The sequence below is a fragment of the Solea senegalensis genome, linkage group LG9 (genome assembly GCF_019176455.1).
Source record: "Solea senegalensis isolate Sse05_10M linkage group LG9, IFAPA_SoseM_1, whole genome shotgun sequence".
NCBI classification, from domain to species: domain Eukaryota; kingdom Metazoa; phylum Chordata; class Actinopteri; order Pleuronectiformes; family Soleidae; genus Solea; species Solea senegalensis.
Window position 1 is genome coordinate 14,419,520 of NC_058029.1, and position 22,194 is coordinate 14,441,713.

The 22,194-nt window shown below is 42.0% G+C and overlaps 1 protein-coding gene across 1 annotated transcript in view; it reads left to right on the forward strand.

Annotated features, from left to right (window-relative positions):
- Nucleotides 1–19,366, forward strand: part of LOC122774210 (A disintegrin and metalloproteinase with thrombospondin motifs 16) — a 48,294-nt gene extending 28,928 nt beyond the window's left edge. The window contains exons 12-24 of the mRNA XM_044033292.1: nucleotides 453–601; nucleotides 1,678–1,850; nucleotides 2,152–2,282; nucleotides 2,633–2,756; nucleotides 2,854–3,098; nucleotides 3,231–3,366; nucleotides 4,796–4,922; nucleotides 13,941–14,145; nucleotides 15,091–15,285; nucleotides 15,419–15,475; nucleotides 15,632–15,835; nucleotides 15,972–16,119; nucleotides 16,208–19,366. Of these exons, the coding sequence (XP_043889227.1) occupies nucleotides 453–601; nucleotides 1,678–1,850; nucleotides 2,152–2,282; nucleotides 2,633–2,756; nucleotides 2,854–3,098; nucleotides 3,231–3,366; nucleotides 4,796–4,922; nucleotides 13,941–14,145; nucleotides 15,091–15,285; nucleotides 15,419–15,475; nucleotides 15,632–15,835; nucleotides 15,972–16,119; nucleotides 16,208–16,323 (2,010 nt within the window). The 3' untranslated portion in view covers nucleotides 16,324–19,366. The remainder of the gene's footprint in view (nucleotides 1–452; nucleotides 602–1,677; nucleotides 1,851–2,151; nucleotides 2,283–2,632; nucleotides 2,757–2,853; nucleotides 3,099–3,230; nucleotides 3,367–4,795; nucleotides 4,923–13,940; nucleotides 14,146–15,090; nucleotides 15,286–15,418; nucleotides 15,476–15,631; nucleotides 15,836–15,971; nucleotides 16,120–16,207) is intronic.
- Nucleotides 19,367–22,194: the final 2,828 nt, after the last annotated feature.

Genomic DNA, 22,194 nt, shown 5'->3' on the forward strand with positions numbered 1-22,194 from the left:
AAGTAACCTGTTTCATGTTTTTGTAGTTAAAGATTTTTTTTTTTGTCTTGGACTGCTTTTAAAAAGTAGAAAAATTGAATTATGGGGAGGCATTAGGCCGCATGAAATGCTGATATGACAGTGCAAAAACAATAGTCATCGTGGTATTTTCAGAGGGAAAAAAAAACCTTGACACTGTTTTTTCCACTTTCGCTTTTCAGTTGTGTTTGGCTTAGCTCTGTTAATTCTAGCTGATGACAGCTGAAGGTGGAGTCGGTCCAAAAAGCAGCACAACTGGAGCTGCACTTAGGAACTGCACTGAGATATAACTATCCCTGTACCCTGACCTTTCTCAAAGCAGTTACACCTGAAATCTGCATCTAACAGTCCTCTGCTGTGATTCAACTGTCATCATGAAGACAATAGAGCGGCCGCAAGAATGTCCCTGAACTCCTCTCTCTGTCTTTATCCAGTGGTGTCGTAGGGGCCAGTGTGTGAAACAGGGTGATGAGGGCCCGAGACCTCAGCATGGCCAGTGGTCGGCGTGGTCTTCCTGGTCTGCCTGTTCACGGAGTTGCGAGAGCGGTGTCACCTATCGAGAGAGGCAATGCAACAACCCCAGGTACAGAAATACTCAAGAGCAGTTCCTGATAAATGTGCCGCAGCACAGCATGCTATTGTCACTCCGAATCTCATCAGATATTTTTGGAAACACGTTGCACGTTGCATAAGCAGTAGAGAGCTGGAGCCAGGAGGCAATGAGCTTTACAAATGGAAACAGTTAGCCAGCTGGTATTAGCACACCTGCAACCAATCTACACATATTGATTGGCGTGTGTAAAAGTGTAGAAAACAACAAAACGGACGACTTCAAATTGCCATGGCTCCATACAGTGGTGCTTTCTCTCTTGTAAAGTGTGCTATAATAGCTGTGGCTCTTAACATGCTTGGATTGTCATAAGTATCACACATGTGAACATGCCACACTGTGTACACACACACACACACAACTGCACACAAAGACGATGAATGGACAGGCACTTTTGAGAGGTGACACATACTGTTTGCGATTGCTTGACTCAAGGCCAAAAGTATATCAAGACACATGATTAAAATAGTGACGATCCATCACATGGGTCTGTCGCCTCATCACTTATCAGCTCACTCTGTCCCTTACTCACCCCACATTATTTGCACTACCAGTCAGTCAGGGGGCCCTATCCCGAGATGCCGGGCCCTCCTCTTTATCATGTCACGCCAAGATCCTGACAAGTGTTGGTCTAAATTAAACAGAGAGCAATAAAGAGAAAGACCAAGAGATGGGGGAGGAAGAATGGCGGGTGTGGGGGGACAAAAAGGGAAGCAGGAGGGGTAGAAGAGTTGACAGAGAGGGGATTAAAAAACGTGAGATGAAATGTAGAGATGTAGAGAGGGGGGGGATCTGAGAGCAAGAGAGAGATTTGCTACGATCTAATTGGTGGGTTTGTAGGGGGTGTAATTGCCCTGTGGAAGGCATTTTAAGTAACATAGCCTGGGGTTCTTCACCTGAGATTAGAGAAGCCACTCACACACAAGCCACATAGAGAGAAATCCACATCATAACAAGATACAATGAATGAAATTGCCTTTTGTCTGTTGTATTGACTATACAGATCACATGAAGGACATAAATGTCTCATTGCTTGTTCTTCTCTTTAGACCTGCATATGGAGGCAAGTTTTGCGAGGGCTCCTCCAGGTCGTACAAACTTTGCAACACTGATGACTGTCCCCCGGGTGCCACCGACTACAGAGCACAGCAGTGTGCCGAATTCAACGGCAAACAGTTCAGAGGATGGTTCTACACCTGGAGACCATACACTCGAGTGGATGGTGAGACACTTGCTCAATTGATTACTCAAAGCCCTCAGAGAGCTCAAACCTCCGCCACGGCAGCTCAGTCTAATCACTTCTTTCTTGAGCCATACATCCCTCTTTCTGGGTTACACTGCTCACAGACAAACAAGGGTGAAGACATTATCTTAATGGTGGAGATAATTACGCAGAGAAGGTGCGAATGACATCAGCGATTTTTGAAGTTGGGGAGGTTATTTTTTTTCTATCGAGCTATGTCATGGTACTTAACGATTTGCTTGTTGCTTCTGGCCTCTATGAATATTTTCTTTCCTTGCAGATCAAGATGTTTGTAAGCTGTACTGCTTTGCTGAAGGTTATGATTTCTTCTTTGCTTTGGCCAGTAAAGTTAAGGATGGGACACTCTGCTCCCAGGACAGCAATAACGTCTGCATCGACGGGCTGTGTGAGGTAATACTTAAAAACAGAGGAAGAGAGCATTGCAAAGCTTGTGGAGTTTGCACTGGATGTCCTTGAAGATGATATCATGTGTAGCATCTTTGAAGCCGAGCTATAAATCTTAAGAAATGTTTAAGCAGTAGAGAACATCAGTAGACACCCTTGTTGTGCTGTTTCTCACTATTACTTCAAACCCAATGAAAATCAAAAATGTCTGAGCTGTCAGTAAGGGGATGACTGATGGTTAGATCTGAGCTGTTTTAATTTATTATTACTCTATACGATGTAAAGTTGCATTTAATGTTTGTTCTGGACATTTCTTTTCTGGCAAAAAAGTAATGATGTCTTTGTTCCACATGCAGCGAGTTGGATGCGACCATGTGTTGGCCTCCTCCGCTGTGCCTGATGCTTGTGGGGTGTGTAAAGGAGACAACTCCACCTGCAAGATCTACAAAGGACAGTACACCAAGCAACATTATACTAACCGTAAGACATAGAGATTAAACTGTTCCGTTTACTGGTTTCCATGATGTTCAACATGTTTCAAAAGCTACATCATGTTATTGTTTGTTGTCTTCCTCAGAGTACTATGGAGTGGTCACCATCCCAGCAGGGGCTCAGAGTATCCGCGTGGTTGAGCTGAATACCTCCAGCTCATACCTGGCTGTCAGGGACACACAGAGACGCTACTTCCTGAACGGACACTGGACAGTGGACTGGCCAGGGCGACACTCCATTGCTGGTGCCATTTTTGAATACAAGAGACCCTATAACAGACCAGAGAGCCTCTTCTCAACTGGCCCCACCAATGAGACACTAGTCATAGAAGTAGGTGACATAGTTTATTACTTTGATCAGACCAAATGGATTTGAATATACCGTTGTCGTATTGTGCAATTATGACTTGACTTGTTTGCGTCTTTCATGTCAACATTCTTACTGTATTCTTGTGTCTTGTAGATATTGTTGCAGGGTTGGAACCCCGGTGTGCGTTGGGAATACACTCTGAAGAAAGCCGATGAGAAAAAGAATCACATCAAACACAATTACTCGTGGGCCATCATACGCTCCCAGTGTTCAGCGACATGTGCTGGAGGTACATTTTGTACAAACGTGAATGCCAAAAAGTAGCCTTATCATGTTAGACAGATGTTGCATATTCATATAAATGTGTTTTAAAAACTGCAATGATCGATATATTGGAAGCTTAGGGCCTGTCCACACGGAAACGAGTGTAGGTGAATCCACATTAGGTGTTTTATCGTAGTTTTATGAGCCCTGAAACGATATTTTTTGGAAACAGAATCCAGAGTGGGAAAAGTGTCACCCTAAAGTCATCCAAAAAAGTAATTCTACACATATATATCTGTCCTCACTCAGCAAGTTTAGACACTAGAGGAAAAGAAAACAAATAATTGATAAAGATTAACAGTGAATCGTAAAATTGGGGGCATCCTGTCACAGCAGACATTGTGCATTGACATGTTGCCATCAGTTTTTTTTGTGTTTTGTTCCTTGATATACTTCTAGATTCTTTTTTTTCAAAGCCTATTGCTTTGATGAAAAAGGACAATTCACCGCTTTTCAAACTTGAACAGATCAAAAGGACCGTTTGTAGATCAATGGACAAGCATCTGAAGCTTAGTCTGGCCTGTCTGATCTATAATAAGACCTTTAGCTGCAGGTTAAATGGAGAGAGGAGCGTTCCCATCATTAGTGAGGCAACATTAGTAGCTCTTGTTTCCAACTGGTGGGACCTCTTCTTTTTCTACTGGAGACCTGCTATTACACACACACACACAAATATGTTAAAGCAAGCAAGCAAGCACACACATGCACACATGCATTGCTTTGACCAGTGTCCCTTGTCCCACCAAAGGCTTGGTATTAAACTAGTATACACATACAGACTCATGCAAAGTCTGTTATAATGACCTAAGAAGTCCCTGACACTGTGATCCGAGGGCAGAGATTAGATAAGTGTGTGTGTGTAGTGCATGCATGTGCATTTGCTTGGCTTCACGAGTGTGAACAAAGCCCCTAGTGTTGATTGACCCTCCAGGTTAAAGTTGTGGTCTGCAGCAGTTCAGTTCCCCCCTTTGTTTTCTGATTGCAGGTTATGACGAGTTGGGGGTTGTTATTAAAGAGTGTGACTGACTCACTGACCTGTATGAGTTGGGATGTGTAGACTGACCTTACCTAAGGCCAAATACCAACCTGGATATCTGTTTACCTGGAATTAAATGTTCACATAAATCAAACATGTAATTATGCTTTTAGGCAACACCTGGTTGGAAATACATATTCCAGAATTTAAGATATTGCAAATGTTTTGATTTGTATTCTTGTCTGAGAAATTAAATCCAATTTAGACATCCTAAATGTTTTCATGGCTTCCAGAATTTAATATTTAAATAATTTACCACTAGACGATATGTCAATGTTTCTATCGTTCAGATTGTAATTCATTTCTCTTTTTGTTGCATTGTGATGTGCCTTAACTTATCGACGTTTTACCCATACAGGTCAGATGAACACCAGGTCTGCCTGTTACAAAGACTTGCGAGTGCAGGTTAACGCTTCTTACTGCAATCCCAGATCAAAACCATCTACTGGACTGATGCCCTGCAGCACCCAACCATGTCCTGCCAGGTCAGACCCGAAGCTTTTTTTATATGTTATTGTTGTGTACAGCCGTAGTAACAGAATCCTTTAGCTGTGGAGCAGACCATAGTAAAGTCAAAGGTTGAAGATCTGTAAATTACCTTATCAACATATCAGGGTTTTTTTTTTACTTGTCTCAATCTGAACATGATTAAAACTATTTAGACCATGCAAAAAAATCATTATTGTTTCTTATTTGGATAGAACATGAGAAAAAGTCTGGTCCCTCTGGACTTTGAAACTTCAGGGTATGTCAGTTATTCATTTGTTCGATTTGAAGAGCTATAACGTGTCCTGAGTGGGTTATGTGGTAGCCAAAAAGATTGTTGGCTGCAGGAGCTCAACATTTTGTTCATGCGTGTTCATGCTGGGAGAAGGCAGAAGTTCACTTTAAGGGTGCCATGTGCCAAAAAGCTTGAGATAGTTCACCAAGCTTAGCATGCTAGTCAAGAATATTCTCTCCATTTTCCGTGCTCCCTTCACCTTGATTCTCATGTACTCCAAGTGTTAGTAGTCTTCAACACCTACAAATCTGCTCTGTAATTTCTTGACGTGCAATTGCCTCGAAAAGCAGTTTATCTGTTAAGTCAACTCTTCCAAACTTCCCACCCTATCTGCTCATACGAAGGTGAGCAGATAGCAGCCAGCATTAACCTTATCCTCCACCCATTCCCAGCCCAGTCAAACAGTCAAACACCTGTTCTACCATGATGACATTTTCCTCTGTCTTCCTTCATTTTGGCCACAACTTGCGTGTGAGACACAGCGAAGACATGGGAAGTTCTACTTGTTATCCTGCTTATGTCTTCATCCACTTCAGAATGATTCCCCACAAAATGTCAGGAACTGTTAGATTCTGTGTTAGTTCACTACAACAGGCCAAGGACTCGTCGATCATTTCACTTGTAGCATCACTGTGGGACCAAAACTCACAGAACTCTAGTTCCCTGAACCTGTCAAGACCTATAAGGGTCTTTTTTAGTTCTAGATGTGTTTGTGTGTGTGTATGCTTGGACTCTTCTGTTCACAAACTTCACTGATGATGATATTATGGTGGGACATGTTGGTCCATTTCCAAAGTTGGTGAGTCTTAGCATAAGATCCATTTGCAGTTGGGAACCAAAATAGGAAATGTTATCATAGGTTGAGGTTCAACCAGGTTGCTGTGGCCAAGTGGGATTCTCAGCATGTTGTATAACAGCCCTGCTGTCTCTCCATGATTTATGAAGACACCAGACGGAACAAGAGTGGGAGCAAGACCCATAAATGATTCTGTGGTTTCAAGGCGTGGTTCCATGGGATTTTGGCTCAGCTCAGTTGGTTCGGTCACTGTCTATATACCAGAGACACACAGGGACAGGGCAGAGGAACAAAGATCAGTCAACATGGTCCACTGCTGTGGACATCATAGGGAGTGGTACACCCACTGACAGACAGGACATGTATTAACACTCTCTCACACACACACACACAGGGGAATGTCCCTCCCTTGTCTCTGCTGCTCTGGACTTTGTCACGATGGGTAAAATCCTGGTCAGAAAACAAATTGGTGAAATTTGATCTTTTGTTGCTGATGATAAGATTTCATGAACATGTTTTTTTTGTAACAGCTGAACGTGCACATATATCAACCGTGACGTGAAATGTTGGTTTGATCATTTTTGGGGATGTAGTTGTATCAAATTTACAACGGATAATTGGCCACGGAACCTCTAAATACCCATCAAATCAGCGCAGTGACAAGTGGAGATGCAGTGTGTCATTCCTACAACAGCTGTTGCATGAGGTATTACTTCCCCCGAGTGCATTTTCTTCAAGTACAGTTGGATAACACTTTGCAAGAAATCATGCTAACTGAATCTCTCGGGGCTATATAACTTTTGCAGGAGAAGGTCACTGGTGCAATACCATAAGGATGCATAACAGGTTACTTCTCTTGTGGCCACCATTTCCAACAAATGATCTTAAATGTGATGTGTGAGAGTCCTTCCCACAGTATGTTATATTCTAACCTGCATGGATATGAAAATATTTTGTGATATTGAAGGGATATTCCCCTAATTCTCATCTGCCAGTTTTAACACTGGTAACCCCAACAATGTATATTGCAGCATGAATCATTTTCTCTGCCTTGAAGTAAATACTCCATTGGTTACTAATGTGAGTAATGTGGTATGCTATCACTGGGCTATATAACACACAGTATAACTGATTTTTCGGTTTCTAGTTTTGAAAATGGTAACTTTCCAAATGCTGTGTATTATTCTTACTACAACTCCATGCACACTGCTTCATTGTATGGAGCAGTGCTTTCCAATCCTGGTCCTGGGGACCCACTGCCCTGCATGATTGAGATGTCTCCCTGCTCCAACACACATGATTCAAATAAATGGGTCATTACCAGGCTTTTTGCTGAGATCAGGTGTGTTGGAGCAGGGAAACACCTAAAACATGCAGGACAGTGGGTCCCCAGGACCAGGATTATGGTTTAGCAATCATTTGATTATTGAATACTTAGTCTGAAATAAGGCAATAAATGCTTGATAATGTTTTTTACCATGCACTTCCTCTATGATTTGATGCTTCGCGTTCTTATTATGGACCACTACAAACCAAATGAAGGGAATTCCTCGCTGCAATAAGAAACAAAAATGACAATTATGACTCATGAGTTTGATGGATAAATAAGGAGTAGTACATATGCAGCTGCTCATCTCTCACAGAGAAGTAGAGAAGGCATCCAGAGGCCTTTGACAGCTGCTGTTTAAGAGTCAATTCCTATGTGCCTCAATTCTCCCTATTCCCATGTACACTATCAGTAATGGTCGGAAATGTCAGCCAAATTCTTGCAAATAAAATGGAAAGTGTTGACAAGTTCTACCTCTTTTTTGTGTGAAGAGTAGAGCTTTGCCGAGACACTGACCTCATCCTTGTCAGTGCTACGTGTGCTGAATGTCGAAATGTGACTTTGTCCCCGGCATGTAGTTTCATTTTGTTGTAGCCAAGCCAAGCCACTAAAAATGCTGTGTGAACTCTTGTTATATAAGAAGGCTATGGTATAGAGCGGCACTGTTACACCTGTTTGCATCTTTGTTGATGGAAAGGAGTACCTCGAATGTTGCTTCAATGGTTAATAGTGGTGTCAGAAATAGGAGATGGTGTGGTTTAGTCATTTCTGTATTAGCAACATCGATTCTGTTTCTAAGTATACGTAATGTAACGTGCACAGCATACACACGGCCATGATGTCTGATTCTTGTGATGTTGGCATCATGTTGCCAAGAGTAGAGTGACTGACCGTCAGCTGTTGTCTGGCACACACACGCATACACACACACACACACGAGGCAGGGGAGTAGGTGGTGTCTTGTTACTGCGACGCTTACCCTCATCCCAAACTTTCTCATCAAAGTGTCCCTTCTGCAACCCACCCTGAAATCAGTGCAGTCACAAGTCCAAAGCCAAAACAATCTATTAGCCCAGATGCCAATGTGCTTTTCTCAGTACCTCCCCTTCTGCTTATGAAGTCATCCCTCTCTCAATATGCATTCCTTTGGAGGCGTCCCAGCACCTGCTTCAAAAAACCGGGGGATGCATTATCTACAAGGCGTCAGTATTCAGTAATCGTGCTGAAATCATGGAATCCCAGTGACATACCATTTATCTCATGTTTTATAGAAACCAACAGCTGCTAAAAACATTTCCGAGCAGTGTCTACGAATGTCAATATTTCCCTCTCGCTTGGTTTTTGTATGTCTCCGTTTTGGAACAGGTATCCTAGGAAAGGCCTGTGTCTGATGACCACAGAGCTGCCTCATAATCACTCATATTAAAGTAGTGATGGTGTTGACGGAAAACACATATGTAAAGCTGTCTGAAAGGGAGGCGGTGTCCTCCAGTGTGTTAGGTAAGGCATTTTAAAAATCATGATGACATGATTGTGGTTCAGTGTGTCATTTTGTGTAGTCATTTGTCATATTGTGCTGTCTTTTCTATTTTATTTCACTGTCACACGTTTGCAAAAGCTGGTACAGTGAGTACAGTGCACCACTGCCAGGATTACAAGAAATTATGTCAGGACGGCTACTACTGAAAATCACCTAAAGTCTACTTTTATAAACTTCACCACTGACATAAGATGACAAAAGGACTACTTCATGTAAATATTTTAGCTCTGTGGGTTAGCTTCAGAAATCACAACAATATGTGAAGTGGCACAGATGAAAAGAAAAACTATCGACTGTATGCTCATCAGGCAAACACGTCGCAAGCGATTTCAGGTCTGGAGCCCACTCTTATAAATACAGTGGTAAGTTAGACTTGTGTGAGTAATTAAAAAAGTTGGGCAGTTTTGGTGAAGGTTAACTTGGATTTGGAAGGAAACTGATGAGAATGTTGCATAAAAAGCAGATTCAATTCAGCGCAATCTGCCCATTTTTGAGGGCAAATCTTCTGCTGCATGTAATTTGTTCATAAAGGGGTCTTAACTTCCTGCAGTAATCCATTACTTTACTGATAAATACATCTATAGGCTTAATAACTCTAACTTTGGTGCCAGCTTGTGCTATAAATGTAATTTTCTATTATGTTTCACACTGGAAAACTTGATTATTGGTGAAAGAAAGAAATGTATAGACTTTAAATTAAATGAGAGAGAAGGATATTCTGTAGATCAGGGGAAAACAATAAAGAAACTCTTGCTCATGCTTTTTCCATTTGTGTCAACAAGCCAAACAATTCAAACCTTATGTAGACATGTACGGTGTGCGATCACACTGTCATTACCTGGCAGCCTCAGACAGTGACTGTCTCATTTTCAGACAGCTCAGCACTTAACATGCTTACTCACCACTTAAAACAGTATTTCTCAATCCTGGTGCTGGGGACCCACTGCCCCGAAAGTTTCCCGCTCCAACACAGCTGATTCAAATGAATGGGTCGTTACCAGGCTTGCATCAAGCTTGTTGATGAGTTGACCATTGGAATCAGGTGTGTTGGATCATCTAAATGAATGAGTAACCGTGTCCCTGAGGACTGTCCTGTAGAGACAGAGGCTCAAAGCACACACGTGTACACTTTTGTCTCAATATTTGCCATCATTTGCGGGGGGGGGGCTTTTTTGCCCCTTTGCCCTTAGTGTACAACAATCTTAGTGTTTGTCGCTGCTGAGGCACCGTTAAAGCCTTTGAGGTCAGTTGTGAGACATCTTCAGCCCTACACACACACACACACAGAGACTGCTTCCACCAAATGTCATTCAATCTAAACTGGGCTCCAGCTGCAGCACGTCCAATCCCTCAGCAGGGATTAATGGGATTGTGGCTTAATGACAAACACTCGCACACACTAGCTGCTTATTTGTCTCGCTGTCTGTAACTTTTAAAAGTCATTTATAAATATGCTGATTTTTTTTTGTTTTTTTTACAGCTCCCCCCCTGCTCTCGTGAGGTTATCTTAGATGCACCGCTCTGACATTTCTCACCACTTTTTTTCTTTCACCGTCTCTCTCTCTCTCTTAATCCACCGTTACAAAGTTACACACACACTGCTCTTATCAGCCTTCACTCACTAATGGATGTGTGTGTTTACACTGAGTTGAGGAAGGAGTGATAATCATGTTTGTAAAGTAACCTCACAATTGTTTACACTCATCTCTTTGGCCTTCCTCCTTCATTATCTGCAGCTGGTGCTGCTTAGTTAAAAAGTGTGTCTATGTGCAAGCACACGTTTCTGTTCTCTCTCTCCGTGTGTGTGTGTGTGTGAATGTGTTCCAGGAATCCTGAATGTTATGGGGACCTCCATCTGTTATAGGGGAACGATTTAACAATGTAACAGTGAGGTACAGTGCTCCCTGCCTTAATTGTATTTAAGGTATAACGCAATGGTCTTGGGAGTCTTGGAGGCACAAGCATGTCTACAAGTGATTCACCTATGGCCAGTGTAGAGTGTCCAATTAACCTCTGCATGTTTTTGGACTATGGGAGGAAGCCGGAGAACCCAGAGAACGATCATGCACACACAGGGAGAACATGCAAAGTCCACGCAGAAAGGCACTGCGTGGCCCCACTGCTGTTTTGTGTTTTTAAAAAGAATAGAAGTTATGTTGTTTAGTGGACGCCTCTGGAAATCACGATTTACCTCAAATATGTGAAATTTACCCAGACGAGTGTAGCTCTTAGTGTATTACAGCTGTTCTGAAGTAATACTCCAGTAATGCAGTCAGTGAAATTACACGATGTTATTGGAATACCCAGGAATTTCATGTATTACATTACAGCACTACATTCTTAAAGCGGTGAGAGGAACCTATTATCAAATCATGACAGTTATCTGAACGCATTCTGACTGGCTTCAAGCCTCATCAACCCTATTAAATCCAGAAATGATCCCGCTCCGAATCGAACACAGCAGAATTCTCATGTTACAGCAAGAAGTTACGATAATATTAGAAAACTTGTCTTTTCCTTATTGATTCAAATCTGCATCAAACGTTCATAATGTGGGATTGTGATGGTCACATTAGTTTGTGCATTTCACTTTACCAGAGTTTTATGGTTTAATCATGTAACTACACTGAGACAGGAGGCACGGTGACTGATTTCAAGAGTCTTTATTCTCCTCTTGAAAAGGCAGACACAAACAAAATCACTTCTTTACAGACGGAAAAACTAAACTAGACTATACTAGGAGAAAAAACAAAATCACTTCTTTTCAGAAGGAGAACAAACAAGACTTGACTTGACGCTTGCGCTAAGACGAAACCAATTTGGGACCTGACATGAACTCTAGGAGCATAAACAACACACTGGCAAAGGACAAAAAACTGGGGAAACTATACAGGGGAGAGGGAATCAAGGGCAGGTGCTATTGATTACTTAAGGATCACCAGGTGAAGTGCATGAGGGAATTAGTGGAGATGTGTCAAAACAACTGAGGGAACTACGAGACAGGAAGACATGACATTTACCAAAATAAAAGGGGAAGTGAAAATCAAAAGTGACATGAACTTAACGAGACTTTAAACCTAAACTAACACGATAACTAAACTAAGCAGAACAAAAACGTGAACAAAGCTGACGCTTCATGACAAACATAGTATCCAATCGTTATGTTTTCCGGAACATGTTTTTCAAAACGCATCACTTTCTTACGGCGCCTTTAAGCATGTGCATGAACTTTGAGCGAAGACAAAACATGTGCCGGAGCGACCCAAACATGCTTACTCGTCTAGACTGACAGACTGACTGTGGTCACCAGTCCATCTCTGCAGGTCACACTATTCTGAGGCCCTGCACATCTTTCATTTTGCTGTGTCTGCACCCACCAAGTTGGACTAGACACGCGTTACATCATGGAAAAAGGTTTTCGGTGGTCACTTGCATTTAGAGCATGATATCATTCTGTGTCTCGTAGAGTGGATGTGCAGAAACAAGCGCACCCTTGCAACATAAAAGTGCAAACACGCACTGCCATAAACACTGGTCAGAGGTTATTTAATGCCCCTGCAGAGAATCTAGACAGATTCATTTAGATCACAGAGGCTATTTGACACTCTGTCCACATTAAATCTGATCCCATCTGCTTCTGTCCAAAGGGTATGACATTTGCTCATCCACCGGATGGATCACATGGTGGTCTATACTTTGATGTTACTTTTATCAGTATATGTCATTTCAGTGAGGTCATAAGGGGGATAAATCAGTGCCACAAGTTAATGACATTCAGTAAAAAGGAAAGCTCTGAAGTGTCGCCTTCATCGTGCGCCACGTTGCAACCTTTTGCATCGTAGGTCAGATAAATATACTTGACATTTCTGTGCAAAAAGCAGAATAAGAGCTAATTAAGTACTTGAAATATGATGAGCATACTTTAGCAAATTGGTAAATGTGCATACATGGAAAAAAAAGCTAAAAAATTCACTGACTTAAACTGGATTTTTATGATGCTTTCACTCCTATTTCTGTGCCAACGGCTAATAAGTATAACAGTAATATTTCTGTGTTTGTTTTCTTTCCATAAAAACATCACCGCAATTCATTTATTTCTTTAAATTGTACTCAAGGGCAAAGCATCTAGCGTTTGTGACAATATTTAACAATATTGACTGACTTGGAAATCTTTATCATGACAACCCTTTTGAGCAGCTGAACAGGAGTCCTCATCTCTCTATTCCCCACATCCTTCGATCATTGTCTTCCTCCTGAAAAGTCATGTCCCGTACGATGAGGACGGATGAAATGTGTCCACCTATCGTTATTGATACTGCACCAGATTACAGTGTGAAGTTAATGCGAGGATGGTGTAGATACAGTGAAGCTTTGAGGAAGAGCGACGGGACGGGAGATTAGAGGATTTGGCAGCGTGTGACGTGTGGCATGCAGTGCTGAAAGCAAAACAAAGTAAAAATAAAAACCTCACACTTTGTCAGGACTGTAGGACTGTGTGTGTTGGCGAAGCATTAAAATAAAAGATGCTTAATATACAGCATATTGTGGAGGTGCCAACACATTGTCAGCACAAACCAATTATATAAATGAAGTGTGTCGTGTAGCTTTAGTAGTAATGGTGGCTAAGTTTAGGCTTGAGGTGGCTTAAAATGGTGCAGTGGGGTTTAAATTACTGTCTGGTGTTCCGGCTGTTGTGACTTGCTTTGCAGCCAGTGAGCCATGAACAAACGTCTGGTCTGGACCCTGCAACAGTGTCTGATGTCAGCGATATATGAGCACCGGTGTTAAAAATGATGTCTGGTCTATTAATAAGCGTGATTTGCTATTATTATTATACAGTACATGCAGTATGTTTCTATTTTGAAGATGTCTGAGGAAGAGTGACCTGCAGAAAGAACTGCAGGTAACTGGCAGTGAAAAGAAGAGGTGGAGTCTCCTGCAGCCGCTGTTACAGGACAGTTATCATGTCACTGAATTGCAGATTCCCGCTGACCTGTCTGAGTGAGTGATTGACGAGGTGTGATTTTTGACTCGGCAGCCTTGTGTTGTGTTGTCACAGCTGGTCTGTCGGAGAGTGGGGCGTGTGCAGCCGCAGCTGTGGAGGAGGAGAGCAGATTCGACAGGTCCAGTGTGTCCAGAGAACCAACCAGGCCAACACAGATGCCCTGGCTGACTCTCAGTGTGCCCAGCCCATCCCAGCCAGGAGACAGGCCTGCAATACACATAGTTGTCCCCCAGTGTGGACGACTGGGCCATGGTCACAGGTGAGCATGTGTGAAAGTGATCTGGCCACATGTGAAGGAATGTGCCTTTTCAGTCATTTACACTGATGTACGAACGACGCACTGCGGCGGTGGCACTCCGCGGGAGAAATCTGCAAATCTGCTTTACACACTGTGTTGCTAAGTGAACCTTAAAGCCTTGATGGCTTCACCACACTTTATGACCATGATCTCAGGGCCATAGAAACGTGAATGTGCCCACTGATGTTTTGTTCTCAGTCCAATTCATATAAAGTTACGTCTCACTGTGAAACCACTTCTTTTTGTCCCTAACTACCTGTCACAAAAGGTGTCCGGTTCACGTTCTCTCTAGTTTACACACTCTCCAGTTTCCCATTTACCCAGAGAAGTGATCTTTATTTAGGCTGTGCCATAAGATGAGTGCATCAGCTCAAAGGGAATATTGGAGAATTTTAGCCCAATAAGCACAATAAGTCACCATGTGAGTAATGCAAGGATATGTAACAGACTGAGCATACTTGGCTTGTTAAGCTCTTTTGCCTGAGGCTTGCTATGCTCGAGTCATTTAATAGCCCCATTATGTCCAATCTTGAATTAATTTTTATAAATCCTTACTCTTGGTTAAGTGGAATTGGAAAGACAAACTCTAAAATGATTAATATACTAGAAATGTACTTGACATTGATACCATTCAGTTACTATCCATTATTATTCATTATTAACTGTGCTGTTGCTGCACAATATCATTTTCGGAGGAAATTATCAGGGAAACAAATTTGAATTTTGACACAAATTTCATTTATCTTGTGAATTTCCCTTCTGCGTCCATTACCATGTTAGTTTTATGACATTTATTATGAAGTGTATATATATGTGTATATATATATATATATATATATATATATATATGTAGTCATAGACAAATTGTCAAGGACCATCACCTCCATGCTCCTCTTTACTTGACAGTGTTCTCGCAAGTGTGGCAACGGCCTTAGGAAGAGGACAGTGCTGTGTTCGAGCACCAACCCAGGAGTCCAGACACGCACACTGCCAGACAGTGTGTGCGCAGGCATGCCAAAACCTGTCGGTCAAGAATCCTGCTTCATTAAACGGTGCCAGAAACAACGAAAAGTCCAGTGGTTTGTCTCCACGTGGCAAGAGGTAATTCTCCAGCGGTAATGAAGAATAATGAAAAGAATATGAAATTAAATTGAATAAAGCAGTAGTCATGCAGTATGATTTTTCTTTTTTTCTTTTTGCCAAATAAGAACATGTTTTCTTCCTCCAATTTCAGTGTTCAGTAACCTGTGGTCGTGGCTATCAGACACGCTTCGTTAAATGTGCAGAGAAGGTCTGTAATATTTGCTGCGTTGACTCAAATTCTGTTGTATCTTAATTATTAAATTAGTAACTTTAACTGAATCGTGACTTCTTTTTTTAAGGGTTTTGTGTATTACAATGGCATGTGGATGCCTGACATTAATACGTTTGTATTTCCACAATAAAGGACACTGCAGGAAAATACAGAGAGCTTGCAGCCAAGAAGTGCCACCATGTCCCTAAGCCCACAGTAGAGCTCCAGAGGCCCTGCATCCTGGCTGAGTGTCCTGTCCGCACTACGCCACCAGTCCACCGATGGAACATGAATCTTCGCACCTATCCACCACAACCTCAGTCCCGACCGGAGTGGCACCCATCTCCATGGTCTCAGGTAAATCATGTCGCAGGATTACGCATTCAAAGACCACTATTTTACACTGTCCGTCTGCGGTTGTGTTAATGCTGGTTATTTTGCATGTCAAATGAAATCACCAACAAGGTCTTGTTTCTTTCTTCATGCTCTACAGTGCACGGTGACATGTGGTGGAGGAGTGCAGGCCAGAACAGTCCAGTGTCTGGCTCAGGGGAAGCCCTCTGCTGGCTGCGCCCTCCATCTTAAACCTGCAATGTCCCAAGCCTGCAATACCAACTTCTGCCCACAGCCTGAGAAGAAAGGTACTGAAGCATACAATCGTGCTTCTTTTTATGTCTAAAACATCATTTAAATCTGAAAATCCATTCCTTTTTTTCCCCCCCCCCACAGATCTTGCTTGTAGGGATTACTTCAACTGGTGTTACCTGGTGCCCCAGCACGGAGTCTGCAACCACAAGTTCTATGGCAAGCAGTGCTGCCAGTCCTGTTCGAATTCAAACCTATAATCACATGAAATGACTCTGCCTGTGTCACCAACAGATCAGTAGTTAGACAAAAGACTATATTTGACGTCCATGCTTGAAAAGACAGTGTTTTTGTTTGAGCGTGTGGCAGGCACTGGAAAACAGAGGACATTTCAGTGGAAGTGCAGTTGCAGTGCCCTTTCCTCTCTCTGCGATGCCGGACATCTGGATACAAGAACTCGATGCTGACAGCACTACACGTGAAAATGATCAGGACAGTACAAATAAAGTCGAGAATTATGGGAAGGAACTAACAAAATGGGAATCTTGATTAAAGTGAATAGGACTGACATGTCCAAAAGAAACTGAAAACCTGAAAAATCCCAGCTTTGTTTATATACCGTATGTAATTGAACAGATCTGTACCCAGGACACCCAACATCTCCATGGCAACCAAAGGCCAGTGATGGCACACCAACAGAGGAATATGGCTGACGAGGTTTTCAAGCTCTGCCGTGCAACAACACGTGATACGCCCTGTTGGTGTGTGTGTGGGCGGCAATTCTGGATGAATTGGAATTCCGGGGTCTGATAATGAAAAGGGATGTTTCAAAGAAACATGTAGGACAACATCATTTTAATCTGAAGCTTGATAAAAAACAGACTGGGAATAATCAATAAGTGGGCTTCCTGAATAGCTGGACAATAGCAGAATGTTCTGTGTTGTCACATGAAAGAAAGAAAGGGGGGAAAAAAATGAGGAGAAACATGAGTAGTATCCTGCAATGGGTCTAAGTTGTGTAAACTGGCTTTCGTACTCAGTGGTGCTACAGTGTTGCCTTTTGTCACCAAACCAATGTGAAATCCTCAAGTTTCAGGAGGCAACAACTCAATTGTGTGACCCATGTACAGTATTGTTTGTTTTATTTATTGGCTTTACAATACAGCATTGCTGGAAGACTGTATTCATAAGCAGTATAAATATGTCCTTTTATTACTCAACCCTAAGCCCATTACTCTTATATTTTGTATTGTTTCGTAGGATATCATGCTGACAAACTGCACCTTTCTTACTAAAAATGTTTATTTTTATGTTGGAAGCAAAAACCCAATTCAACAGTGTTACCTTACAAAAGTGAGCATTCACAGCAGCGGCGCGAACGGAAATCTTTGTCAATAAAAGGTATGAGCACGCTGTTTGAAGAGACACTGCTCTCTGCTTCACATTACCGTGTCCTACATCATCATGTCATACTCAAGGCATCTATTGCATGCGTTGAAATGGAAATCAAACAATGCATTACGTACTGTTATGGATACAAGCACTGACAGATGATGGCTGTGACTTTTACAATGTAAATGAAACAATAAACAAGTGTGTGTCATGTCAGCATCTCAAGTGCAGCAGGTAATTGTCAGTGTGGTGGAATTTTGTTTTTCTAAATACCTAATACTCATACTAAAGACTAAAAACCACGTCCAAACCAGCTTTTACCGTCCATCCTGAATAGCACTATTCAGTTTTTATCTATTCTTACAGGTAAGCTCATTGAGAAATAAGGTCTCAATCACAGGCGAGACTTGTTTTGAACAGACACGCAACAACACTCACTTACAAACAGACGTATCAATACAACACATTCAAGTTAACATGGTATGTATAAGTCAGAACATGCCGCATGTGTCCTGAATGCAATATCAGATATTCAAGACTGGCTGCAGTTTCACAGACAACAGAAAGCTTTTTTCATACACTGATTTATTTGTGGCCACTATACAATATCAACAGTGATCAACACATACGTTCTTTACGCTAAGGATAAAAGAGCTTGTTTCATGTTACAGCGGCCTGACTAGAGCTTTAATTCACTCAGCTTTTTCCTCTCTTTTCCACTCACCAGTACACATAGACAATTTGGACACATCTGTATAGTCATGAACAGCGCAGAGAAGTAAGATCAGTTACAGAACACAGGAGACACACGCTGTACGCTAGTGATAGAATATCTCAGGATGGATGTTAATATCAGGCTCAGGAGGAAACTTGATCTCTGCAATTACAGCGGCGTTGCCATCATGCTCCGACAAAAGATTTGTCTGTCCATAAACATGTGATTATCATCAGTATCGTCATTGTTGATTCACCCCCATAATAGCAGAGAGTGGCTCCTTTGTATATCAGACACTGTGGCTTAAATACACAGCTGTGTAACTTTCAGACTTGAGAGCTGTTAAAGTCATCACGTTTGCGACATGAAACAAGCCGTTCACTGTCTTTCTTTGCAACACAGGAGACACTGCTCTGTATCTCTGCCATACATGTCGAACCAATACATTAGCTTTAGGATTTCACCAGGTGGGGTCCCTCAAATCTGAGATTAAAGACCTCTCTATCTTGAAATCAGACTGATGTTCATCAGAATTATACTAAAGTGAGTGCACTCTTCAGCCCACAGAAAACCCTCAGGGTCCTGTGGGATAGACTCACGCTCACAGGGCGTGAACTAGTCTTATTGTGAGTGATCCACAGTGCAAAAAAAACTTTAGGTTCAGTGCAGGCCAGGCCAGGCTAGGTTTAGGCTACCTCAGTTACTACAGACAGACAGACATGAACTCTGGAAAATGCCAATGAAATGTACACAGGCATGCTGTTCACATATGACAACCGTAGGAGGACAGTGTCTGCGACATTTAGGCGAAAGGTGACACCTGGGTCACGCACGCGGAGGATTTGACATCGTCTCCCTATTTGACTTAGGAAGTGGTGGTTATGGAAAATGTCCAAAACAACATGTTTGAACATTTACATTCTAGTCCCTGTGGACAATTTCAGAAAAATGTCTGGTATGCCACATGGGCATAGAACAGTATGGAGATAGTATCACCTTTTAAAGCCAATACGGAAGAGCAGTTTCCTTTAGGAGACAAGGACCAGCAATAGTTTGTGTCAGAATATCACATCATGAATATTCATGGTAATGTAATATTCAAGTTATGTATTCTTATTGGCTTGTGTTTGTGTCTCTTTACAATGCAGCATCACTCACTCCCTCCTTTGCTGTTGTTGTTTTATGCAAAGCCTGAACCTGAACCCTGAAATGTGTAAAACAAATGAAAGGAAAATGGTCAAATGTGTGCAGAAACTTTAATACTTAGCCTGTAAACACGGACCTGAATGTGAGCTTGCAGCAGTTACAGTAACTGATTGACACCCAAAAAACACGCTTAGAAAAAAAAAAAACTAAGCTCATTTCAGATAATGAGGGTTTTTTTAAGCAACGCTCCAAACCCTACCTCATTCTCCTCACCCGTGACGTGAGTGGGTTGAGGAGCATTGCAAGTCATATCATAACAAAATATCCTCAAAATAAATGTCAACTTGTATTTAAGCGAATTCCCTTGAGCCTAATACTGAGACCTTCTCAATGGAGTGTAGCATCTCAGCCAACAGCCTGGCAATCAGTAATGCCAATATGGCATTAGTCCTTTCAACACCTATGACGTCGTGTGTCTGGTCTTAGTCATTTCTCAACAAGTCAAGGAGACCCAGATGCCCAAAACAAAATGGCCATTGTCATAATCCCCGAGGCACGGATATCAGGCCCCGAGATGGAGAGGAAGGGAGGAGAGACGGAGTGTGTGAGAAGAGGAGGAAGAGAAAAGGGAGAAGACTGGGCATCTGTGTAGTTGGTGCTGTCATAGAAAAATGCTGTGAGAAATACAGTGTGTGAGCCAGAGGGAGAGGTGGGTACAGAGCAGAGTGGAAAAGGGGGTTTCCTACTTGTCAACTACTTCTCTGTAGTTGATTCACAACTGGTCACTGCACTCTGGGTACTGCACACACACACACACACACACACACAAAGCTTCAGATTACTATAAGCCCCCAACCCGGCAAGGTCCTGGAATGTACTGTCATCAGCTTTGCACCCAGTCAAGTCAAAACTCAATCAAGAAAAGGGAAGAGAAAATATTGCGATCACCCTTATACACAGATTGTATGCAATCTCCAATTTACATCACGGTTGTTGTTATATTATTTTAATGGAGGCAATTACATTACTGTTGAATAAAATATGTGGCTATGCAAAACTTTTATTGTCCACTTAAGTAGCACTTTATTAGGTACCCTGTAAAGTCTCAGTGGTCTGCTGCTGGAGAAGCCCATCCGCGTCCCTCTTTTGTATACTTCAGCTGTAATGAGTTGTAATTTAAATGACCTTTTTTTTTTAGGTGCTTTTCAAACCATTCTCTGTAATCCCTAGAGAAAATCCAAGTATATCAGCAGTTCCTGAGATGTTCAGACAAGCCCGTCTGGCACCGTCAACCATGTAGAGCTCAAAGTCACTCATACCATATTTCATCCTGACTCTGACCATGTCTACACGCCTAAATGCGCTGAGCTGCTGCCATGTTTTTGACTGATGAGATATTTGCATTAACAAGCAGTTGGACAGGGTCACACAGCAGAGTTGCCTCACACCTACAAGACCTGGGTTAGCGACCCAATCTGGCCGAGGGCCTTTTTTTAATGGAATTTGCATGTTTTTCTCTGAGTTCTCTGGTTTCCTCTCACAGTCCAAAACCACACAAATGTTATTTTGTTAGTTGTGGACTGGCAACCTGTCTTTCCCCTTGTCTCAGCTGGAATTGGCTCAAGTGGCCCCCACAACCCTGATGTGGAGGATAAAGTAGTAGACAATGAATGAACGGGTGTACCTAATATAGTGGCTGTTGAGAGTATATGGCATATGTCTCATTTCTGGTGTTTACATCCTCCACCTTAGCTGTGTCTGTTTGTATTTCCTCCTTTTATCGAGCCCTGTGAAAGATTGATGACCATTTTTGTCACACTGTTCAAATTCCTTCTCTGATAAGTGTATCAACAACAAAAACGTATCACTTGAGTGGTTTATACTCATCAATAATATCTGTTCACCTTGCTCCATGTACTAAAGAGATGCTATAGCAGCTTAAGAAAGAAAAATGTGGAGGAGAAAGCCCAACTTTATGCTGAAGAAAGTATTGTTTATACAAAGATGGAGATCAGAGATGGGCTTCCTGTAGATAAGGAAGGTGATCTTAGACAAATCCGGCAACATTTAAAGTGTTACCTAACTTGTGTCAGCTAAAAGAAGAGATTATCTGTCAGACAGAGACAGGAAGAGAAAAAAGCATGTTCAACACTCCCCTTTCCACTTTAAAGAAAATATGCTATCTCTGATTGCATCTGTTTTAAGAGAGTCAGCCTTGAGGCAACAGTCCTGAGATTCATCTGAAGTTGCAGGGTTATTACCTTTCCATCAAGCACCTTCTGCATTACCACTGCTGTGGGACAAACCTGCTGCCACGCCACAACCCACAACAAACAACTCAGAAAACTGGGGCACTCACTCACCAGAAAGTAGTAGCTCTCAGTTTATTTACAAAGCTTCTCAAATTCAGGGATACAATACACCCTCAGAATGGAACACAATATTGAGGGACTGCATGGCTCAGAGTAAATGCCAACAACAAATGCACATTTCCTTCTTAACATGAAGGGTGCAAGGTCTACTCTTGATACTTCACTGCACAGTAGAAATGGAAAAGAGCAGCAACCTCTAACAAGTATTGTCCAAACATCTACAACATTTAGAGCCATGGCCTCTTACAGTCAGTGTCTGTGTTGTAGTAACAGCAAGCCCTCACATGTATTTTTCTTTTTCTTTGCAGGGACAGTGCATTTTTATCACAACATTGTAAAATATGCGGCCAACATTTCCAACCGTCATTTGTACAACAGTACCCTCTGTTGGAGACATAAAGACAACACATAATGCACATAAAGTAGTGAGCCACTGATCAAGACAATTCATCTAAAGGTAGCTTCACAGGAACAATCAATCAATTAACCAGTCAGACTATTAATTT